The sequence below is a fragment of the Diabrotica undecimpunctata genome, chromosome 3 (assembly GCF_040954645.1).
Source record: "Diabrotica undecimpunctata isolate CICGRU chromosome 3, icDiaUnde3, whole genome shotgun sequence".
Classification (NCBI taxonomy): Eukaryota; Metazoa; Arthropoda; class Insecta; order Coleoptera; family Chrysomelidae; genus Diabrotica; species Diabrotica undecimpunctata.
The window spans coordinates 17,878,524-17,899,074 of NC_092805.1; the positions used below are offsets into that span (position 1 = coordinate 17,878,524).

The following is a 20,551-nucleotide window of genomic DNA, read 5'->3' on the forward strand; positions in this document are numbered from 1 at the left end:
GAAGACAATGCTTACCAACAGAGACCTTCAGTTGCATCTCAGATTGAGGGCTCTAAGATGTTACATATTTTCTATCTTACTATACGGAATGGAAGCTTGGACATTGAAGAAACAACACACAAGGAAAATAGAAGCGTTCGAAATGTGGTGTTACAGAAGAATATTAAAAATTCAGTGGGTTCAAAGGATTACCAATGCTGAGGTACTACGACGTCTAAATAAGGAGTTAGAAATTATGAACAGCATAAAAAGAAGAAAACTAGAATATTTGGGTCACATAACCAGAGGAGAAAAATATGAGCTGCTGAGAATTATTATGCAAGGAAGGATCCAAGGAAGAAGAAGCATAGGAAGAAGACGCATCTCCTGGCTGAAAAACCTTAGAGAATGGTTTAACTGTAGTTCACTACAACTTTTCAGAGCAGCAGCTAACAAAGTGACCATAGCCGTTATGATATCCAACCTCCGATAGGAGATGGAACTTTAAGAAGAAGAATATGTCCCAAGTACTGCAGCTTACAACTCTTCACGATGTTGACCAAATCCGCAGTTGTGTTCATCCTCCGTAGTACTAGTCATTGGTGAGTTTGTCTGTCTATGGTATCTTCAGGATCCTTCTGTATAACTATAGCTCAAAAGCCTGAAGTTTTGATAGAGATTTTGATCCAGTACACACAAAACTAATACTAGAATGGCAAAACAGCAACTAAACGATTCTAAAGAAGCAAAGGAGTTATCTTAGAATGAACCGTTGGATTTGTATCAGTTTATATAACCCTACCATTTAACAAAAATAAAATAAGAAAAATTGTATCTCACCAAAAACTGACGCTGAAAATTGAAATTAACTAATACTAAGAAAAAAATAACAAACAAACATATGCAAATACCTGGGAATAGTAATAAAGAACAGAGGAAACACCAAGAACGATCTCAAGAATAGACTAGAGAGTACAGGAAAACTCTTCCAGGCACTAAATAGAGCATTCCTCAACATCAAAGAAATATCAAGAAAAACGAAGATGACAATATATGAAACAATAAATAGACCAACGTTAACATATGAAGCAGAAAACAGGATTTTAACCAGAAGACACCAGAGTAGTTCAATCATTACCAGGCAAGTAAAAAAAGTCTGGGAATCTAATCGAATAGGGAAAAACAGAAGGGGCAGACCAATAAAAGAGTCGAACAGAGACATAGTAGAGATATTACAAAATAAAGGTAAGTCTTGGCAAAAAACAACACAAACGGTGAAGAACAGAACAGAATGGGGAAAATTCATCAAAAGCTAGACGCCCTTCCCTTGACACCTAAAGGTAAAAGTGGAACGATTATGTATGTAAAAAAATGTATCAGTCAACAATATTCTTTGTCAAAATCAAATTTTTCCATCGCTTTCCAAATATTTGGGCTTAACCGAAAACAACGAATAAAATATTTGACTTAACTTCAGTAAACATTGAGCGCGAGATTGATTTTTTCAGCACAATCGAACTTGACATAATGGGATATTTAGCGTTGAACAAGTGCCAAAAATTTTGGCGGATTAATGGATTCGTTCAAATACTGACATATACAAAATGTTGCCGTTATATATATTTTATAAGGAAGAGTTATTTTGGGTTTTCTGAACAGTTATTTTGAGATAAGAAGTCTTGAAACAAATCGGAGCTGATAGTTTTGCTTGAGTTGGAATAATAAACTGTTCGTGTTGTTTAGAATGTATAAATGCTTAAACTGGTGGATATTTCAAACACGGTTAAAAAAATGATTAGGAACGATTTAAACATCAAATGCGTTCGAGTTTTACGTTGTTTATAAATAATAGAGTATTTGCAGGTGTATCTACAATTATTATTTTATCCACTAAGAAAGTTAAATTACTTCAGATACGGATATTAAAAACAACAAATCATTCGGAAATTTGAATGAATATGAAGTGGCTTCTTTATATTTTTTTAGGCCTTCAATATAGAAGAATAGGGATATAGATAGAATAAAATATCCTACATAAAATTTTGGGGGGTACAAAATACAACATAAAATAAGGGCGTAGAAAGTGAGATGGCTGTATCACGTATAATAGATGCAATAGAAAAGCTTTATAAATATTACCAAGAAAAAGATGTAAAAACTACTACTACTACTAAGGATTTCCACAGTTTTCACTGTCTTCCTTCACTCAACCGTTTTCTCCAATTTTCCCTGTCATTCCAGTCTCCATCTCGCAGGGTTCTTTTCTCCATAGCCTCGTTGATTTCATGTCTGAATGACCTTCGGGGTCTTCCTCTCTTTCTTCTTCCAATCTGGCTCCATTCTGTGATTTTGTTTACCCAGCGTCCTCTGCCCGCTCTTCTGACGTGGCAGTACCAGGATAGTCTCTTCTCCTCTATATAGTCGATTATGTCTGATTGCACTCCCATTCTCCGCTTAATCTCTGCGTTTTCAATTCTGTCTCTTTTTGTAAGTCTACAGCTTCTCCTCAGGAACTCCATTTCTACTGCTCTTATTCTACCTCTATTTCTCTTGTTTATTGTCCAGTTTTCGGACCCATATGTCAGGATACTTCTTGTCAGGGTATTATATATTCTCTTTTTTGTCTTTATCGTAATGTTCTTATCCCACAACACTGAGTTTAGTTATCTTATACAGTTTCTTGTTTGTCTCAGTCTGTTGTTTATATCTTCTTCTGTTGTTTCCTGGTTCGATATTATGGTTCCTAAACACTTGAATTTATCTGTTCCATTTATTTGTCTTCCCTCGTCTATCTCTAGGTTTCTCATATCCTTGTTTTCTGTTGTTAGGTATTCGGTTTTCTCTAAGTTTATTTCCATTCCGTTGTTTTTATATTCTTCTTCTAGTTTTCTGAGGATAAAGCTGAGATCTTCTTCATCTTGTGCGATGACTACTTGATCGTCGGCAAAACTTAAGGTGTATAGGTATTCGTCTCTTACTGGTATGCCCATTCCTTCGCACTTTCTCCTCCATGGTTTGAGTGTCTTTTCCAAGAATATTTTAAACAGAGTAGGGTACGTAGCACAGCCTTGTAGAAGTCCTTTTGTCGTCTTAAATGGATTGTAGGCTTTATTTCCACATTTAATAGCTACTTTGTTTTCTTTGTATAGTGCTTTAACTGCTTTTATTAGTGTTTGTCGGATTCCGAGATCATTCATTGCTTCCCATAATTTGACTCTAGGTATTGAGTCATATGCTTTCTTTAGATCAACAAAGGCCAGATGGACCGGTCTACCTTTTGTCATTTTCTTCTCTATCAGTTGTTCTAATGTGTACGTATGATCTAGGCATGATTTTCCTACTGTGAACACTGCTTGGTCTTCTCCAATTTTTCCTATTATTTCAGTTTCTAGTTTTTCCTTAATAATTTTCCCGTAAAGTCTACCTACCGACGATATTATACTAATTCCTCTATAGTTTTCACATTTTTTCCTGTTTCCTTTCTTATGTATGGATGTGATGTGTGCTTGTGTCCATTCCGCAGGTATTTCTTCTCCATTTAGTCCTCTTTCGAACATTCTATGTAGCATGCGGAATAACTTTTCCGTTCCGTTTTTAATTAGTTCGTTTGGTATTCCTCCGGGTCCTTTGGCTTTTTTGTTCTTCAATGTCTTGATTGCTCTCTTAACTTCTGCCAGGCTTATTTCTATCTGGTCGTATGCCCCATTTCCTGCATGTTCTATATTCTCTTCCTGAAATTGGGGACGGTTTTCTGTAAGTAGTTCTACATAGTATTCTTGCCACTCGTTTTCACTAATTTTGCCGATCTGGGTTTTCTCTGTCTTATTTCGTTAAAGTGCTTTTAATATTCGCCATGATTCTGAATTTCTCGTTCCTCCGATATGTCGTTCTATCTCTGTGCATGCTTGTTCCCATCGTTCGTTCTTTTCATTTGTTACTTTTTTCTTTACCTCTCTGTTTTTCGCTCTATATAGGTCTAAGTCTTCCTGTTTTTTGGTGTTTAGGTATTTTATGTGTAGTTTTTTCTTTTCTTTTATGCATTTCAATGTGTCTTCCCTTAATTTGATATTCTGATGGGTGTTCCTTTGGTCGTCTTCTCCAATAGCTTCTAAGGCCGCTGAAATCAGGCACTTTTTTATGTGTTCATGCATTTCATCTAACGTGTCATATCTGAATTCTTCTAGTTTTTGGTCTAGTCTTCTTTTGTATAAATCTTTTATTGATTCTTCCTGCAATAGATGTAATTTGAGCCTCTTTTCTTTTATTGTCGTTCCCGTTGTAACAATCGATGTATGTTTTTGTTTTGTCCAGATATAGGGGAATTCCATCCATGCCACCACAAGTTTGTGATCTGTTCCACACTCTTCCCCTCTTTTCACTCTGGTGTCTTTAACTTTGATGGAGCTTTTGTGGTTCATGATAATGTAGTCAATAATGGATCTTAGTTTTCTTGTCTCTTGAGTCCATGTGTACTATGTAAAAAATTACACTGGGGAAAACAAGTTGAAGGACTGTAAAAAGTTGAAAAACTAGCTAGAACCAAGAATAGAGAAACTAGCGAACTCCATGGCCTAAAGTGCTGTTGAAAATACAAATGTTAATGCAAATATCACTTTAATTAATCTCCAAAATGTACCCACAACTCCAACATTTACTAACAACAAACTAACATGAATTTTGGAATAAATTCAAATATAATTTCCATTTTCCTGAAGGAGAGATTTTGTAGCTGTGTAATCTTTACTAAATTTTAGATGAAATAGCTGGCAATAGCATCTCTCTCTTGTCATTTCCCCATTACTAAGGATCGTGATTTCTTCCAATATTCCTAAGAATTTTTCTCCATTGATCTCTATCTTCAGCTGCTCTAAGAGCTTCGCAGAATGAGTTTCCAAGTGAATTATTAATTTGTTCGGACCATTTAGTTGGTAATCGTTCTCTTGGCCTTCTCCTTAAATGTTTGTGTATAATCTCCGTGGATGATGTTGATAGAACGTGTTTGTAATTGTAAGATGTTTACATGTAAGATGGTTAAGATGTAAGATGTTAAGATTTTTATTAGATGACCCTACTTTGGCGTTAAAGTCTCCTAAACCTTAAATTATGATTAGTTCACGATTTGGAATACTGGATATTATCAACAATAGTATTACAATTATTATCTATCTATTATCAACAATATTACAATTATCCAATCACGCAGTCGTTCAGTTTAGAGGGTACAATTATTCCGACTCCATTTGTACCTACTTGTGTTATCTCGGCCTGAAAAATAGACGACGTTTCCAGCAGTTGTTTTAAAATGACCTTTACCCCTCTAGTGGGTTTCTGAAAGACCAGTAGCGAAAGATTGTGGTCTGCCATTTCGTTTTTAATTATGTTTAACTTTTCAGGGTTTTTAGATCAGTTCCTGGACGTTTCATGTACCAATTCTCTGAAATTTTCTTAAATTGACTGACAATTTGGATTGAGTCGCACAACTTCTGCCAGGTGTCTGGTCCCTCACACCTTGGCAGCCGGTAGCATATTTCACACCATTCGATCCAAGACAGAGATAGCGCCGAGCGTGAGTCGGGTCTCTACACATCCCATCTTGACTTACTGAAATTGTCATCGTTATGGGAAGAAATTCTCTTGGGAGAATAGTGCAGTGGTTTCCCATTGCCGTCTGTACCGCTGTATATGTGCCGTTTCTGTGACTATCATTCTTGCCGCATAATCAGTTTTGGAACAGCCAGCTGCCACTGTCCAACCTATCGCCATATCTGGTTACCCTCACGTTGTGGCAATAGCATGGAACAACCTAAAACATAACATTCAAAAAGTTTTCCGATACCGTTCTAAAACCAGCAACAGCAAAGAAAAATGAATAATGGATGACCGATGAGATACGCTGCATTATTCAGATACTATTTAGAATTAAATAGAACTATTAAACAAAAAACAAATAAGATAAAGAATACTGGTAATTTCCAAATGTCAGAAGCGGAGAGCCTACATACGTGCTCTGCATGATGATGTAAACTTTCATAGAAAGATTAAAGAAATTGCTGGTATTACAAAGACAGCACCTACAATATCTTTGAAACATGATGGAAAGTTAATCTTGGATCCGGTAGAGCTATGGCAATGTAAGGAACATATATGCTCAATTTCTATTTGAAGCCCAGAGGGAGGCTAGACAAGCTGTCAACCGGGAAGAATGGTCTGACCCAGAAATTCTTGAATCTGAGGTTTAACAAGCTCTGACAACAATAAATTATCGAAAGAATCAGGGTCATGATGCCAAACGGAACACTTACATTAAAATGTAGATTTTCAACATCACTGCCTATAGGATTGGACGATTTTTGTTCTTCTTTCAGGCCTTACTGCTACTAACTTAATGTCTACTGCCTCTATGGTTGGACGATCTTTGTTCTGTCATCAGGTCTTACTGATACCTTGAATAGAGCTGTTCGTGGACACTTTCACAAGTTAGTTCGTTTTTCCGGTTAATCGTTAAAACGACAAAACTACTCGCGAAACCGTTAATTTTCCCAAAAAATCCAGTCTGACTGCGAGAGTGAAGATATTAGGTCCAAGAACAATATTTTTAAAAAATTTAAACTTTATTTATAAGGGACTTCTTACTACAATTAATGAAATAAAAAAAGTGACGCTATACAAATAAAAGCAAAATTTATAATGTCGGTGAAGCTTGCTGACGCCTTTGGCATGCCAAAGTTCTTAAAATCTTTGACCCTAAACATCTCACGTGTTTGCTTAACAAAATATATATGATTCAAGCAAAATTCCAACTAATTAGTTAAAATCAGCTTTTGTAACAATTACGAAAAAGTTGCATCCTAAAGAATATAGAGTTTTCAACAATTTGACCTATTGTACAATGATAAGTATTTTTTTGAGCGCCTCTGCTGCATTAGTTTAGGCTATTCCCAGGAATTTTAGCCGTTTCATTTGAAACCAGCTGTACTTTATTAGCACTTTTATAGAAAAATACTTACTTTTGAAAAATTTCATAGTATTTATATTTTTTTTGTTTATTTTTCCAGAATCCGGTCGTCTCGAATTCGAAGAATTCGTTACATTGGCTGCCAAATTCATCGTTGAAGAAGATGATGAAGCTATGCAAAAAGAACTTAAAGAAGCCTTCAGGTTATATGATAAAGAAGGTAAATATTTTTCTATCATTTTTAAAATATGCAACACATCTTTTCCTACTAATAAGTTGTGCGATAAGTCTTGTCGTTCGAAAAAAAAAACAATATTTTATGGGTTCAAATATAATTTATTGTTTAATATGACTTTAAAAAACTTATCCTAGATGTTTACGGATTTATTACGGATAAGTACGCTTCTAGGATTGTTTACACATCTTTGTTCGATTAAAATCCTTTCTGACCTACAAATTTTTTAAATGTGAGAACAGACTGAATCTAGACAGATAAATCTGTAAACAAGATCTTTTCTAGCAAACTTTACATCTAGCTGGTCCAAATAGTTACAAGATTAATCTGAGTTTATTCGTACATGACAAAATTTCGTGTACATTCCAGAGCCCAAATAGCGGGTTAACGTTACTCTTTAGCATCTTGTATTGATTTAGGATTGTACTGCTAGAGCCAAATTTTAGAGATTAGAAACCATTAGACGACTCCTCCCTAAATAAGGACTAAGCACCAAACCTTGGTGCAGTCCTACTTTCACATGAAATTTATCAGTCTCTCCTACACCTGTCCTAACACTAGTTGTTACTCCCTCATACATGTCTCTCACAATCTTTACATATTCACCGGGGACTCCTTTCTTATTAAGTGCCCATCACAGAATCTCCCGAGGAACTCTATTACCTCACTTTCATAGATTTTCATAAAGCGTTCTACACGATCGAAATAGACAGCCCTATAGAAGCAATTTGGTGTTACAGAAGAATCCTACGAATATCATGGATTCAGAGAATGTCAAACGTGGAAGTAACTAGAACGATAGGGAATGAGGCGGAAATAATATTAAATATCAAAAGACGAAAGAGGGGGTAAAAAACTTTATATACTTGGGATCCCTAGTCACGTCTGATAATATCGTTACAGAGGAAGTGAAGAGGCGAATATTTATTGCAAATAAATGTTACCATGGCTTAATTAGACACCTAAGATCAGATAACGTCGCAAGAAAGACAAAATGCCAAATATATAAAACCCTAATAAGACAGGTACTCACATATGGCTCAGAAACCTGGACATTCACTAAAAGAGAGGAAACGTTGTTAGCCACCTTCGAAAGAAAAATCTTGCGACACATATATAAGGGCACAAAAGAAAACGGAATATGGCGAAGACGATACAACTCTGAACTATACAAAATATACCAGGATCCGGATATTATCACATTCATTAAAATAGGACGGCTGCGTTGGATAGGACATGTAGAAAGAATGGAAGAAGGCGAAATACCAAACAAAATATTCAAACAGATGCCAGTAGGAAAAAGAACAAGAGGAAGACCGAAACTGAGATACTTAGAACAAATAGAAAATGATATAACAACCTTAAAAATAAAAAACTGGAGAAAAAAAGCACGAAACAGATCAGAATGGAGAAGAATCCTGGAACAGGCCAAGATCCAAAAAGGGTTGTCGAGCCAGTGATGATGATGATGATGATGATGATGATCAAAAGACGAAAACTTGAGTACTTAGGTCATGTGATGAGATGGCAAAAATACGCATTATTACAACTTAATATGCAAGGCAAAATCCGAGGAAAGCGAAATGTGGGAAGACGAAGAATATCCTGGCTTAAGAACTTAAGGGAATGGTTTGAATGCTGTAGTGCAGACATTTTTAGAGCGGCAGTCAACAGAGTCCGCATAGCCATGATGATTTCCAACCTTCGATAGAAGATGGAACTTAAAGAAGAAGAAGATAGAAGCAATGAATGACAGCAGGATAGGCCATAGGTATAGTGAATTTATTTACAATATTTACAAAAATGTCCCTATGACTGTTAAGATACACGATAAAACCCGACCAATAAAAATAAAACGTGGGAGAAGGCAAGGAGATACATTGTCACCGAAATTATTCCTAACGGCATTAGAGTATGCCTTTAAGATGGTCAATTGGGACCACAGAAGAGTAACCATCTCCGTCTCGCAGATGATATTGTCCTTATCGCAGATAATTTAGGAGAAGCCACAGATATGTTAAATGAATTGGACTTTGCATGTTCGAAGGTTGGCTTCAGAATGAACTTGACCAAAACTAAGTTTATGACAAATATGGTCCCTAATAACCATTTAACTATTCAAGACAAAGTGATAGAACTGGTGGTATAACCAAACATGCGAAATCCAACGACGAATTATTTTAGCGTGGGCAGCCTTTGGAAAACTGCGAGACACACTTAGGGCCAACATACCAATTAGCCTCAAAAGAAAAGTATTTGACCAATGCGTATTACCGGTCATGACCTATGGGACGGAAACTATGACGTTAACCAAGCCTACGGCTTCGAAATTGAGAGTGGCACAGAGACGAATGGCACGGTCTTCTATGTTAGGAGTGACGTTGCGGGACCGAACAAGAAACGAAGATCTGCGAAGAAGGACGAGTATTGTTGATGTTGTGGAACGAAACACGGAACTGAAATGGAACTGGGCAGGCCATGTAGCGAGAATGCACGACTCAAATTGGAGCCCAAGAGACAAACGTAATAAAGGAAGACCACCTACGCGTTGGGCTGACGACATCAAGCGTATCGACAAAAATTAGCAACAAAGAGCACAAAATCTTAAAGAATGGAGGAGTTTAAGGGCGGCCTATGTCCAGCAGTGGATGTGATAAATGAAGACTGGATGATGATTTTTTCATCAGTTGCCTTATAATGAAAATTATATCTCTTGTTGATCTTTAACTAAAACTTCAATGCCACAAAACATTCAAAACGTCAAAAAAATTCAGTAGTGTTTTCAATTCTCACTAATTTGATTAGTTGTTAATGACATATTATAATATAACTGTAAAAATTACAAGTAACAGTAGAAATAAAAATGATTCCTGACTTTTTTCAGTTTATCACTTACTGTAATTAAACTATTAAACAAAAACTAAAAATATACAGACCAAACCTTCCAAAACACTTATACCCAATAAATTCTTGGTGAATCATGAAGTTGGGCATTTCTTATACTTTGTGACAAATCGTTAAATAAAAAGGAGGTTCTTAAAAGTCAATTAGTACCAAGTAAAAAGTTCCACCTTGTTTTAAAATAGACGAATTACGAATAGACGAATAAAACGGGCGATTACGAGTAGTACCGCCCCCAGAACCGACGTCTTTTATTGCTTCCAACTTCGCAATGTGGGATTCAAAATGATTTTAACAAAAAATTTTAATTATTATATAAATTAACGGTTTAACTGGCTGTAGAGGAATGTCGTTTTTATCTCATCATTTAGAATTAAATTCAACTTTTTCTTCTAACTGCTACGCATTATGTAGCAGTACGGCCAGGTTGATTTTCTTTTTAAGGCAAAACTTAAAACTTTCAAAATCGATACTTTTTTAGTAGGTATGTATTATGTTTATTTATAAAGCTCAACAGGCCTTAAAGGCCTAGGGCTAAAATATAATTAATATAATACTTATAATTACAAAACTTGTATCAACTGTGGTGGTTTCTTGTCCAATCATGCTCCTTGCCTACTATAATGACTTACTATTCTCCTCCATTCATCCCTGTTTGTTGCTCTTGTTTCTCAACCATTAATTCCCTCTTTTCTGAGATCTTCCTGTAGGTACGCTATCAAACCATCTTTGTCTGGGTCGTCCTTTCCATTCTCATCACCTGCACCATCCATCTCACTCTCTGTGCTTTTATGAAACGACTGATGCTTGGTTCGTTATACAGTTCCTCTAGCTTCCTGCTTGTTCATCGCATCCAACCTTCCAGAGTGTTATGCCTCTATATATAGCTCTGAACATTTTCCTTTCCCATCTTTCCAATTTCTCCTTATTTGCTTTTTTCATTGTCTATTCGTCACTACCATATGTGGTTGTGGGCCTTAATACTGTTTTATATATCCCTAACTTTATTTTTCTCGATACATATTTGGATTTCATCAGTAGTCTTAGGTTTCCCATCTTTTTATTTCTCTCTGCCAATCTGGCATTCAGTTTCCATTCTTCCTGATCTTTTTCTTCTATAATAACCCCCAGATAAGTAAAATGGACCACTCCCTCGGAATTATATTCTTTTGATTCATTAGATATGAAAGTAAACTGCCCCTTTTCTTTTTGCTCCGTATTTCCGAGTATCATGTACATTGACTTTTCCTGATTTATTTCCAAATCAAAATATTTTGCTTCCTTTTCTATTCTTTTTATAACATTTTGTAATTATTTTCTTGTTTTCGTTAGAATAGTAAGATCATCAGCGAAGGTCAGATATTGATGTTCATTGTAGAAGATGGATCCGGTTGTTTTAACTCGGCTATTTCTGATTATTATCTTTAATATTTAATCCTTTTTAATTTTTTTATTTCGTTTTATTTGTCGAAAAACAATTTATATTTATTTTATTCTACGAACTTTTTAAATGTCACTCAGTACTTACTTTTATCTCTTTATAACCATTTTTTTGTTATTTTCCTTTGAATTTTGTAATTTATTTTAAAAAGTTTTCTATTTATCGAAAAAATAGAGCGCCTCGCTGTCTTCGCGATAGTTTTATTTTTAAAGTCAACTCCAGGAAAAAATCCAAACCAACGAACATCTGCTGGGGCCAGATTTGTTTACACGTTGAATATATTATTCAGGTCCCATCATCTGGATCGTCTGCACATTAATTACTGATTCTATACACCTCTGATAGTAAATTTTGGTCAATAGCCAAGACTTTTACTTTTCAAGACGATCCAATAAATTATATATTAGATTTATGTAGCTGGGTTATAAAAATAGGATAAAAAATGAGTTGTCAAAAGTTATTAATTCCCGCGATATAAAAATAAATTCTGTTTCTTAAATTAATCATGAGAAACTTAACCTAAAATAATGTTGTTGGTCATTTTGAATTCGAGCATGTAGAAAGTAAATCGACTTATAAAGTTAGAAGGATAAAAACTTTTTTATTCAATTTTTTATTCATTTTTTTACTTCACTATAGTTTATTTTTATGAACGAGAGAGTAATTAGCATAATTTTAACTGGTAGCTCCGACCACTCCATGGGCGTGCTCAAGATTAATTGAAAAATTACTTTGAATAATTGTAAAAAATAAATGAATTATTTCAGTGTTATAAAGTGTTATGTGTATGTAAACAAAAGTGACCTCTTTTATCACACACTATATTAGAACTGTCTGGCCTACATTAAAAAGGGTTTTAAAACATTCACATTTTTTTTAATTTTTAAAAATTACAAAAGAGAAACACAGTTTTTAAAACCGTCTAAGGTATGTTAAATAGATGAATAAAAATATTAATATAAAACTTACAGCTACTTGTTACAAATCCAAATCAGATTCAGAAGATGAACTTTCAGAACCAAGATTTATAATAACTGGCTCGATCATTTTATCAGTAATATTGTCCAGCTTCCACATTTTTTCCTCTTCTTTAATAGTGTGATTTACTGCCTTTTCCCAGTTTTCAGGTTTTACATTATTTACGGCCTCCAAAAACAACTGTTGAACATCATGAATTTTAAAAGTGGTATTTTTTCTTGAAACTTCACTCTTTATCTGTGCCCATACCAGTTCAATCGGGTTTAATTCACAATGATATGGTGGGGATCTAAGTACTGTCATTCCACGATTTTTGGCAATTTCATCAATTTCGTATTTTTTAAATTTTTCTTTATGAAGGGCACACAACGAATAAAGTTCCTTTCTTATAGATCCGGGATGGTACGTAATATTTTTTGAACTCAGCCAATTCTGCAAGTCTTTTTTTAACCACTTGGTTGTGGGCAGTCCTTCTATAAGTCTGGAGTAATAACTTGCATTATCCATTACTATTACACAGTTCTTAGGAAGAAGATCTATCATTTGTTCGAACCATTCTTGAAAGACATCAGCGTTCATGTCTTCATGGTAGTCACCGGTATGAGTTGATTCAAAAGTTAATAAACCACCTTCAACAAAACCGTCTGAACTGCCAATGTGTACTATTATCAGCCTGCGTCCCTTTCCTGATGGTGGGTTTAAACCAGTAGATAAGTTATTTACAAAAGCGTGCCTTTGACTTGTAACAGTTTCATCCTGCCAAAATTTATTTGGTGTATGATCCTCGTTGATCCATGTTTCATCAAGATAAAATATTTTTCTTTTTTGGTTTCTCATTTCCTTTATGGTTCTTAGAAAATGTCTTCTCCATATGACAATATCGCTTCTTTCTAATAAAATAGACTTTCTGGGATTCTTTTTCCAGCGGAAGCCTATTTCTTTTAAAAGTTTCCATAACGTACTTCGACTCATTTCTGGGTAATCCTTATCATCTCGAACTGAGACAAGAACTTTATCCAATGTTGGAAATTCTTGTCTAAAGAAGAATTCATGCACTTTCCGTCGAAGTCCTTCTTTAAAATGATATTCTATTTGAAATTTTGGTTTCCCTGGAGCATTACGTGGCATTTGAAAACTACCACATTTCTCTTCTTTAATAACTCTGTAAATCGTAGATTTCCCAACACCAAGTGTACTGCTAACTAACTCAACGGTCTCATCAACACTTTCACATAAACGTTTGTCTGTAAATGATTTAAAACAATTAAATATTAATGTTTTTTCATTAACTGTTAGAGGACCAATTTTTCGGCGTTTACACGGCACTTCCAAATTTTCCATAACACTAGTATACACAATAAACTGCACCTTGCAACTGAAGTACCTACTTTTAGTGAACTGTTAAGAATTTTGAATACGCCACTTGGACCTTCCTATATACAAAATGGAAAAACCCACTATCACATTTTCTGTGGAATAAGTTTAGAAGGTAATTATCTAGTCAATTACTGTCGTAGATTCCTGGAATTAAAGAATTAAATGTTTGATTGTTGAAACCCTTACTTCGTGGAATGCACTCATTTCAGATAAAATAAAACGTTTTATTTTATCTAAAGAATTAAACTTTATTTTGCAAATAGGCAAAGAATTAAACTTTATTTTGCAAATAGATAAAATAAAACGTTTTATTTTATCTAAAGAATTAAACTTTATTTTGCAAATAGGTAGGTACTTATTAAACTTTTATTGGTTATATATAACCAATAAAATAAACATCTTACATTTCTTGCAAATTCATTAGTATCTGTTAACCTCCATCACTCCGACACTGGCAACCTTATTTAGGGATTAGTAACCCTCACAACTATTGTATTCTATTCTGCTCCAACCTTTATACCTGGTGGTCATACTCAATTTAAAATTGTTTTCCTATATACTTCTGTAAACTTGTTGACAAATATCTGTTTTTCATTGAGTCACCCGTATCAACAGTTTAGGGATTTGCATACATAATTTATTGTTTTATTACTCTCTCATACATAAAAATACACTATAGGATGTAACGACATCATATGTGATTTATGGTTTATATCCAACATTATGCCTAGTTACAACGTCTAGCTTCAGAGATTATCTTGTAAAACTCTTACTAGAATCCACTCACCTTAAAATCATACTTCAAAACTCTTGTGTGTAACAGTATCCTCCACGATCGAACTTTCCATATTGTCTCTTCGTCCTACCATGCAAAAATATCATAAATACTTTTATTAATGGTCCTTCTACATTACATTTAGTTTTAATGTTGAGTTTGGTTTGGTTCTAAACGGATCGTTTAACCTTATAAACACTGCTACCTGATGAGATATCTTGTAGCTTCCAGGTATTTATCACGTTAGTGAACAATTGCAGTGCAGTTGAAAATTTCCGTTTCATCTACATTTTCAGAGAATCAGTATATTGCTCAGTTCATTTTCCCCAATTTTAAAAAGATGATATCTGAGTGAGCAGTGATTTCTCTGAATTCAGTTTTCTGATACTTTAGAGGAGATCCTGAAAAAAGCTCTTGAGGGTGAAACAGCTGGAGCTAAGCCAAAGAGAAATTCCAAGAAGAAAATGACAACTAATTGAAGAAATAGACCAAAAATAAAATGAATGAGACAAGAAAAAATAAAAAATTTGGATAAAAAGTCAAATGTCAAATTTGCTGTAAAAAATGTATAAGAAAAAGAAAGAAACACAAAAAATGGACAAACACACAATTTGTATGTTCATTACACCTAGCAAAAAGTTTTGGTTAAGTTTTCACCTGGTATATTAATGTGTATTGTATAAATTGTGTATTACAGTCTTCTTAAAAGCTGTACTGAAAAGGAGGCATGCTAGAGCTTCTCATAGTAAACTTGCATGTATTTCAAAAGATTGTGAAAAACCAATACTCTTGAAAATACTTGACAGCACAATTTTTATTGCAAAAGATTACAATAATCATTATATAAGACTGCTTAAAGCAGAACAATAAATATCGATAAGGTTGTAGTCGCAACACCGTAACTCCAACTTCTTTTGCTACTTCAGTTATAGCATACTTATTAAATTTTGGTGAATGTAATTCAGTAAAAAATCTTTTTTTGGTGTTATTTATTCTGCCTTTATTTCTTTACTTATTTGATCAATTTAAAAGCTCCTTCTTTCTTCAGTTACTATTATTAACTTATTATTACTACTTAAGGTATTATTCAAATAATGGTTCCTTTAATTTTGAATGGCATCTAGCATTGTTCATAACTAAGTCATAATTGAATCTTCTAAAACATTAGAAGTAATTTCTTTATGGTAATCTTTCGTAGGGTGTGAAACAACTTCTAAAAAAACTTAATTAACAAAGTCACCAAACGCCTGACGAGTATTTGTAATCTGTTTATGTTTAAAATTATTCCATATTTCATCTAAATAAAAAATATTATTGCTCTCTATTCTGTTTTTTAATTTCTCTTAAATATTGCCTCATCCAAAAAAGTATTTCTTATTTCTCTATAAGCACAGATTTTCTATCGTGCGTCGCCCAAATGAAGTTAAATTCATTCAAAATTGTCACTATTAATGTGGGACGTTTATCGGGAACCAGTAGATGGGCTGAAAATTTAGACCTTAAAACTGGTCGTTCCAAGTTATAATAAAACCAATTGTAAGTCTTTAATTTATTTTTTTTTTTCTATTGAAAATGGACTTACATCTGCAAAACTCATCATTATTATTCTTTATTTTAAACTTTTATTAAAAGTTAATAATTACAAAATTGATAAAGACCATCTTCTGACTTTACCATTATTACATACCTTTTATATCTTTTTCAGGAAATGGCTACATCCCAACCACCTGCCTTAAAGAAATCTTAAGAGAATTAGATGACCAGCTCACAGACAAGGAATTAGACATGATGATCGAAGAAATCGATACAGACGGTTCTGGAACCGTAGATTTCGATGGTAAGTTGAGTTTTTTGCAATATTTTCTTCATTTGAAGGTTAATCTATAGTTTTAAATAGACCGATAAAACGGATTATCGAAGGACTTCAGAGCGAATTAAGCTGGAATTAACTTGTTTCAACCTACAGAATAATAGCAATTTACACTTATGTGTGTCAGCTTCTTAATATTTCTAATACTGTTAAATTCTACAATAGCATTTTTACTATCTTTTATTTTAAGATACCTACGTTAAATACATGACATGACCATAATAATGAATGTCTCTACATCTTAGACAACCAATGATGCCCTAGCGAGTAATCCAGATTGCCTAACAATAACATATCATAACACTGTGGACATGATGTAATTCGACGATTGGACCAGTATTTTTGCAAATTTTGTACCTTTAGATACCAAATTTGCTAAATTTAATTTGCCCAACTAACTATAAAGTAAGTTTCAAGACTCTACGTACTTTATATCCTGAGTTATATGTAACTTTCGTGACATATGGTCACCAATAGTACCTATATCAAGTTTCGGGACTCTAGGATTTTTTTCGAGATGGACAGAAATCGACAAAATCTCAAAAGGGGCCTGTCGGAGACAGGCCCCGAGAGTAAGGAAACCTTATGACATGTTCTTGGAATCGAGTAATAGAATTTTGAAAGATCTAAATAGTACTCTAAAAGCTGTAGGTACATTTCATTGGAAACATTATATTTAAAGTTATCAAAAGTGTTACATCCAGTTTTACAGAATATAAAAAATACTTTTGGGTAAAGGTGAATAATTGAACTGATTATCATTAATACGAAGTTATAATTCTTCAACTACTATCCTTAGAAAGATATTTCATAAGTGTATCATTTATTGTTTGTTGTTGCCTTTTTATTTACTGAACGAAGTTTTAGAGGGGCTCTGGCAGCATGGCCTGTCCAGTTCCCTTTCAGTTTAATTGCGTCTGTAACACCAGTTCTCCTATTTGATTTGAAAATCTGTCTTTGAGAGATATATTTAACATTGACCTCTCCATTGCTCTCTAAGTCACTTGTATTTTATTGATTACCTGTAAGGGTTAATGTTTCTGCTCCGTACATTAGAACTGGGAGTACACACTGATCAAAGACCTTCCTTTTCAAGCACATGGGAATATCTTATCTAAAGGCTTTTCTCTGTTTTCCGTAAGCTGCCCATGTTAGTCCAATTCTCCTGTTAAACTCTGTTGTTTGGTTGTCATAGTTGTTTGAGTGTGATAAACAGATAATTATAAGTATACACTTGTTCAATTTGCGTGTCATTAATTGTAGTTAAAATGTTTTTGGTCAGTACAAAGTTGGTTGGTCATGTATAGTGTCTTGGAAAAGTTAATTTTAAATGCAACTCATGGACAAGAGCTCCAAAGGTCTTGAAAAAGTTGGTAGGTATGATCTACTCGATCTGCAATAAGAACTATGTCGTCTGCAAACCCCAAGTTGTTCAGAAACTCTCCATTTATGTCGACTCCAATATTTTCTCAATTATTATTTCTCATAGCACTCTGTAATAAAGCGGTAAATAGGTTAGGAGAGATGTTGTCTCCTTGCCCAATACCCTTAGCTTTCCTTTGTCAAACCTTTATAAATCTAAGACATATTGTCTTTGAGTTTAGGTACCTACATATGTCTGATGATAGAAAATAACATTCTGTGGAATGTTCAAATTTTAAATTACAGATACTAAAAAAACGTTGTTCTCCCAAAGCATACACTGCTCTAAATACATCTAAGCTACTGAAAACTTTTCTAGTCGTCCAAATTTATTGATTAGTTCTTGATGAAGTTCGAACAAATACCAGGCAACCGCCTGGAAGATACTGGATGGTCTTGAAATCCATATCGGCATTTCTCGTTCTAAACCTGAGAGTCTTTGATGATATATTTAGGGTAGTTTTGGTTGGCATTGCTTCCTGACGTTAACCTGACGTTAACCAATAGTTCGACGCTGTATTGTTGACATAGTCTTGGCTTACTTCAGTTGGATGTCGCTCATGCAGAGGTTTTCCCATCGATATCCACATTTTTTTCTTCTTTAGATAGAAGCTTTGTGTGAATTTCTTGTTCCCTCAGTTTAAGCGGTGTTAAAGTACATGGCTTAGCCAGTTTCGGAAACTAAGATAAATCAACAACCTGTTTTCCTAATTTCTCACTTATTTACATGAGTTTTCTTTCTCTTATATATCGCAGATGATGTTTATGTGCCTTTATGAGAAGTGTTCGCTTAAGATTTTCTATATCAGTTTTAATCCACCTAACAATACCAAATGAGTAGGTAAGCGTGGATGATACGAATGTATGTAATGCCCTAAACAATTTTTGCTATTAAAATATGATGTTCAATTATTTTTCAAATTGAATCCTCCGAGTTAAACCTTTCCTCTGACTATATCTATAACACGGCATTTGCTTAATCCGAAGTAAATACTAAGCATCATTCTAAAAAGTTTCTACGGGTTTTGTATGTAATATAGATGGTGCCTTTTTACACTATTTGTTTATTTATTTTTTATGCTAAAACCCGAGTCAGTGGAGTTTAGTAGCAGAGAAAGGGGGTCCATTGCTGGACAGAACAACAATGGACTCAATGAGTCCCCTTGGAAAATACCGAGGTTGATTGGAATAGTTTCAGTTTCAATATTGTTTTCCACGGATATCTGTTTCCAATCTGTTTTCTCTATGTACTATAATATTGATAAGTTAAGCCTTATGTCCCTTTAAATATTATTATTATATAACATTTTCAATAACTTCTTTTTGTTTCAGAATTCATGGAGATGATGACTGGAGAAGTTTAAACTCAACTTGTTTATACCTTTATAAATGTCTAATAAATAAGAACACATTTTTTGTTACCGATCTTTTTATTTATATAACTGTAATCATAACTCTAGTTCGAGTTACATGAAAAATATTTATTTTAGTTACATGCTATTTACATAATATTTAATAAATATAATGTAAAATTTTAATATAGTGTTTTATTTTGTACCTTCAAGCGCAGTCAAAAATCATGTAACAACTTTGACAGCACGTTTTTTTCTATCTACTGAGTTACAGTCAACTACGATATTTGTGACAAGTATGTACTACAAGTATGTACTTTTAGCAATTCTAATACAAAAAAGCTGTTAGAAGCACAGTTTACTAATCGCGGGCTACGGACGGAGCGGTCACAAACGACTGCAACGACAGATCGCGCGAACCACAGACTGTAACATATAGTGAGCTCTAATACGACTGTGTATAGTTGTATAATTCGTCCCTTTATCTCCCACTCACTCCCTTTCATTTCATCTTTATTTCACGCCCACACACTACACAGAATAGTAAATGCACTTCTATGCGTGTTTTTACTATTCTTTTTATCAGTATAAGACAGTACCAAGATTTTCTATTTTCTTTTTTTGACTTTTCCTGTTAATTGAGTAATTTGATAATTATTAAAATGAATATTCTATGGCTCCGTGCGAAGACCACGATAAGAAAGGTATGGTTCTCCTCCTAGGTCACTCCCGTAGTGCCACATCCCATTTTTTTTACTACTCGTACCCATTAACTGGGGTTTATGGGTTGTGTTATAGACGTAGCACCTTTTATCGGAACGACCACATCGAGCGCCATAGACGGGAGATGGTTTTTGATACGTGCCACACCCTGGGAAACTGCATTCGTCTGCAGGCTAGACTAAGTGAGGGTAGCCAGATATGGTGAAAAATTGACCGAGTGATTGCCGGTATAAGCAATCCCCCCTTACTAGCCAACGGCTCCGTGCGGATGAGCTGATAAGTGGAAGGGCACCTTTTTGTCCTAAGATTGATAAATCGGTCTTGAAGGCGGAGGAACCTATTAATAATGGTCAACTGCAGAAGGCAACGTGGAACCACTGCATTAAAGACTCGAAGAGTACCCCTAGTATAATCAGCAATAGGATAACTAGTCAAAGAAAAGATAATACTGATCATGGGATTCAGATACCAAGATCCGGCAGAGAAGGACAATTATACCTGTCGTGTCTAAATATGTATCCAAGATAAGACGTTTTACGCTTC

General features: G+C 34.3%; 1 protein-coding gene across 2 annotated transcripts in view; it reads left to right on the forward strand.

Annotated features, from left to right (window-relative positions):
- TpnC73F (Troponin C at 73F) overlaps nucleotides 1-19,471 on the forward strand; it is a 64,783-nt gene extending 45,312 nt beyond the window's left edge. For both annotated transcript variants that reach the window (XM_072525367.1, XM_072525368.1), the window contains exons 4-6: nucleotides 7,035-7,154; nucleotides 16,347-16,478; nucleotides 19,266-19,471. In XM_072525367.1, the coding sequence (XP_072381468.1) occupies nucleotides 7,035-7,154; nucleotides 16,347-16,478; nucleotides 19,266-19,297 (284 nt within the window). In that variant the 3' untranslated portion in view covers nucleotides 19,298-19,471. The remainder of the gene's footprint in view (nucleotides 1-7,034; nucleotides 7,155-16,346; nucleotides 16,479-19,265) is intronic.
- The last annotated feature ends 1,080 nt before the right edge of the window (nucleotides 19,472-20,551 follow it).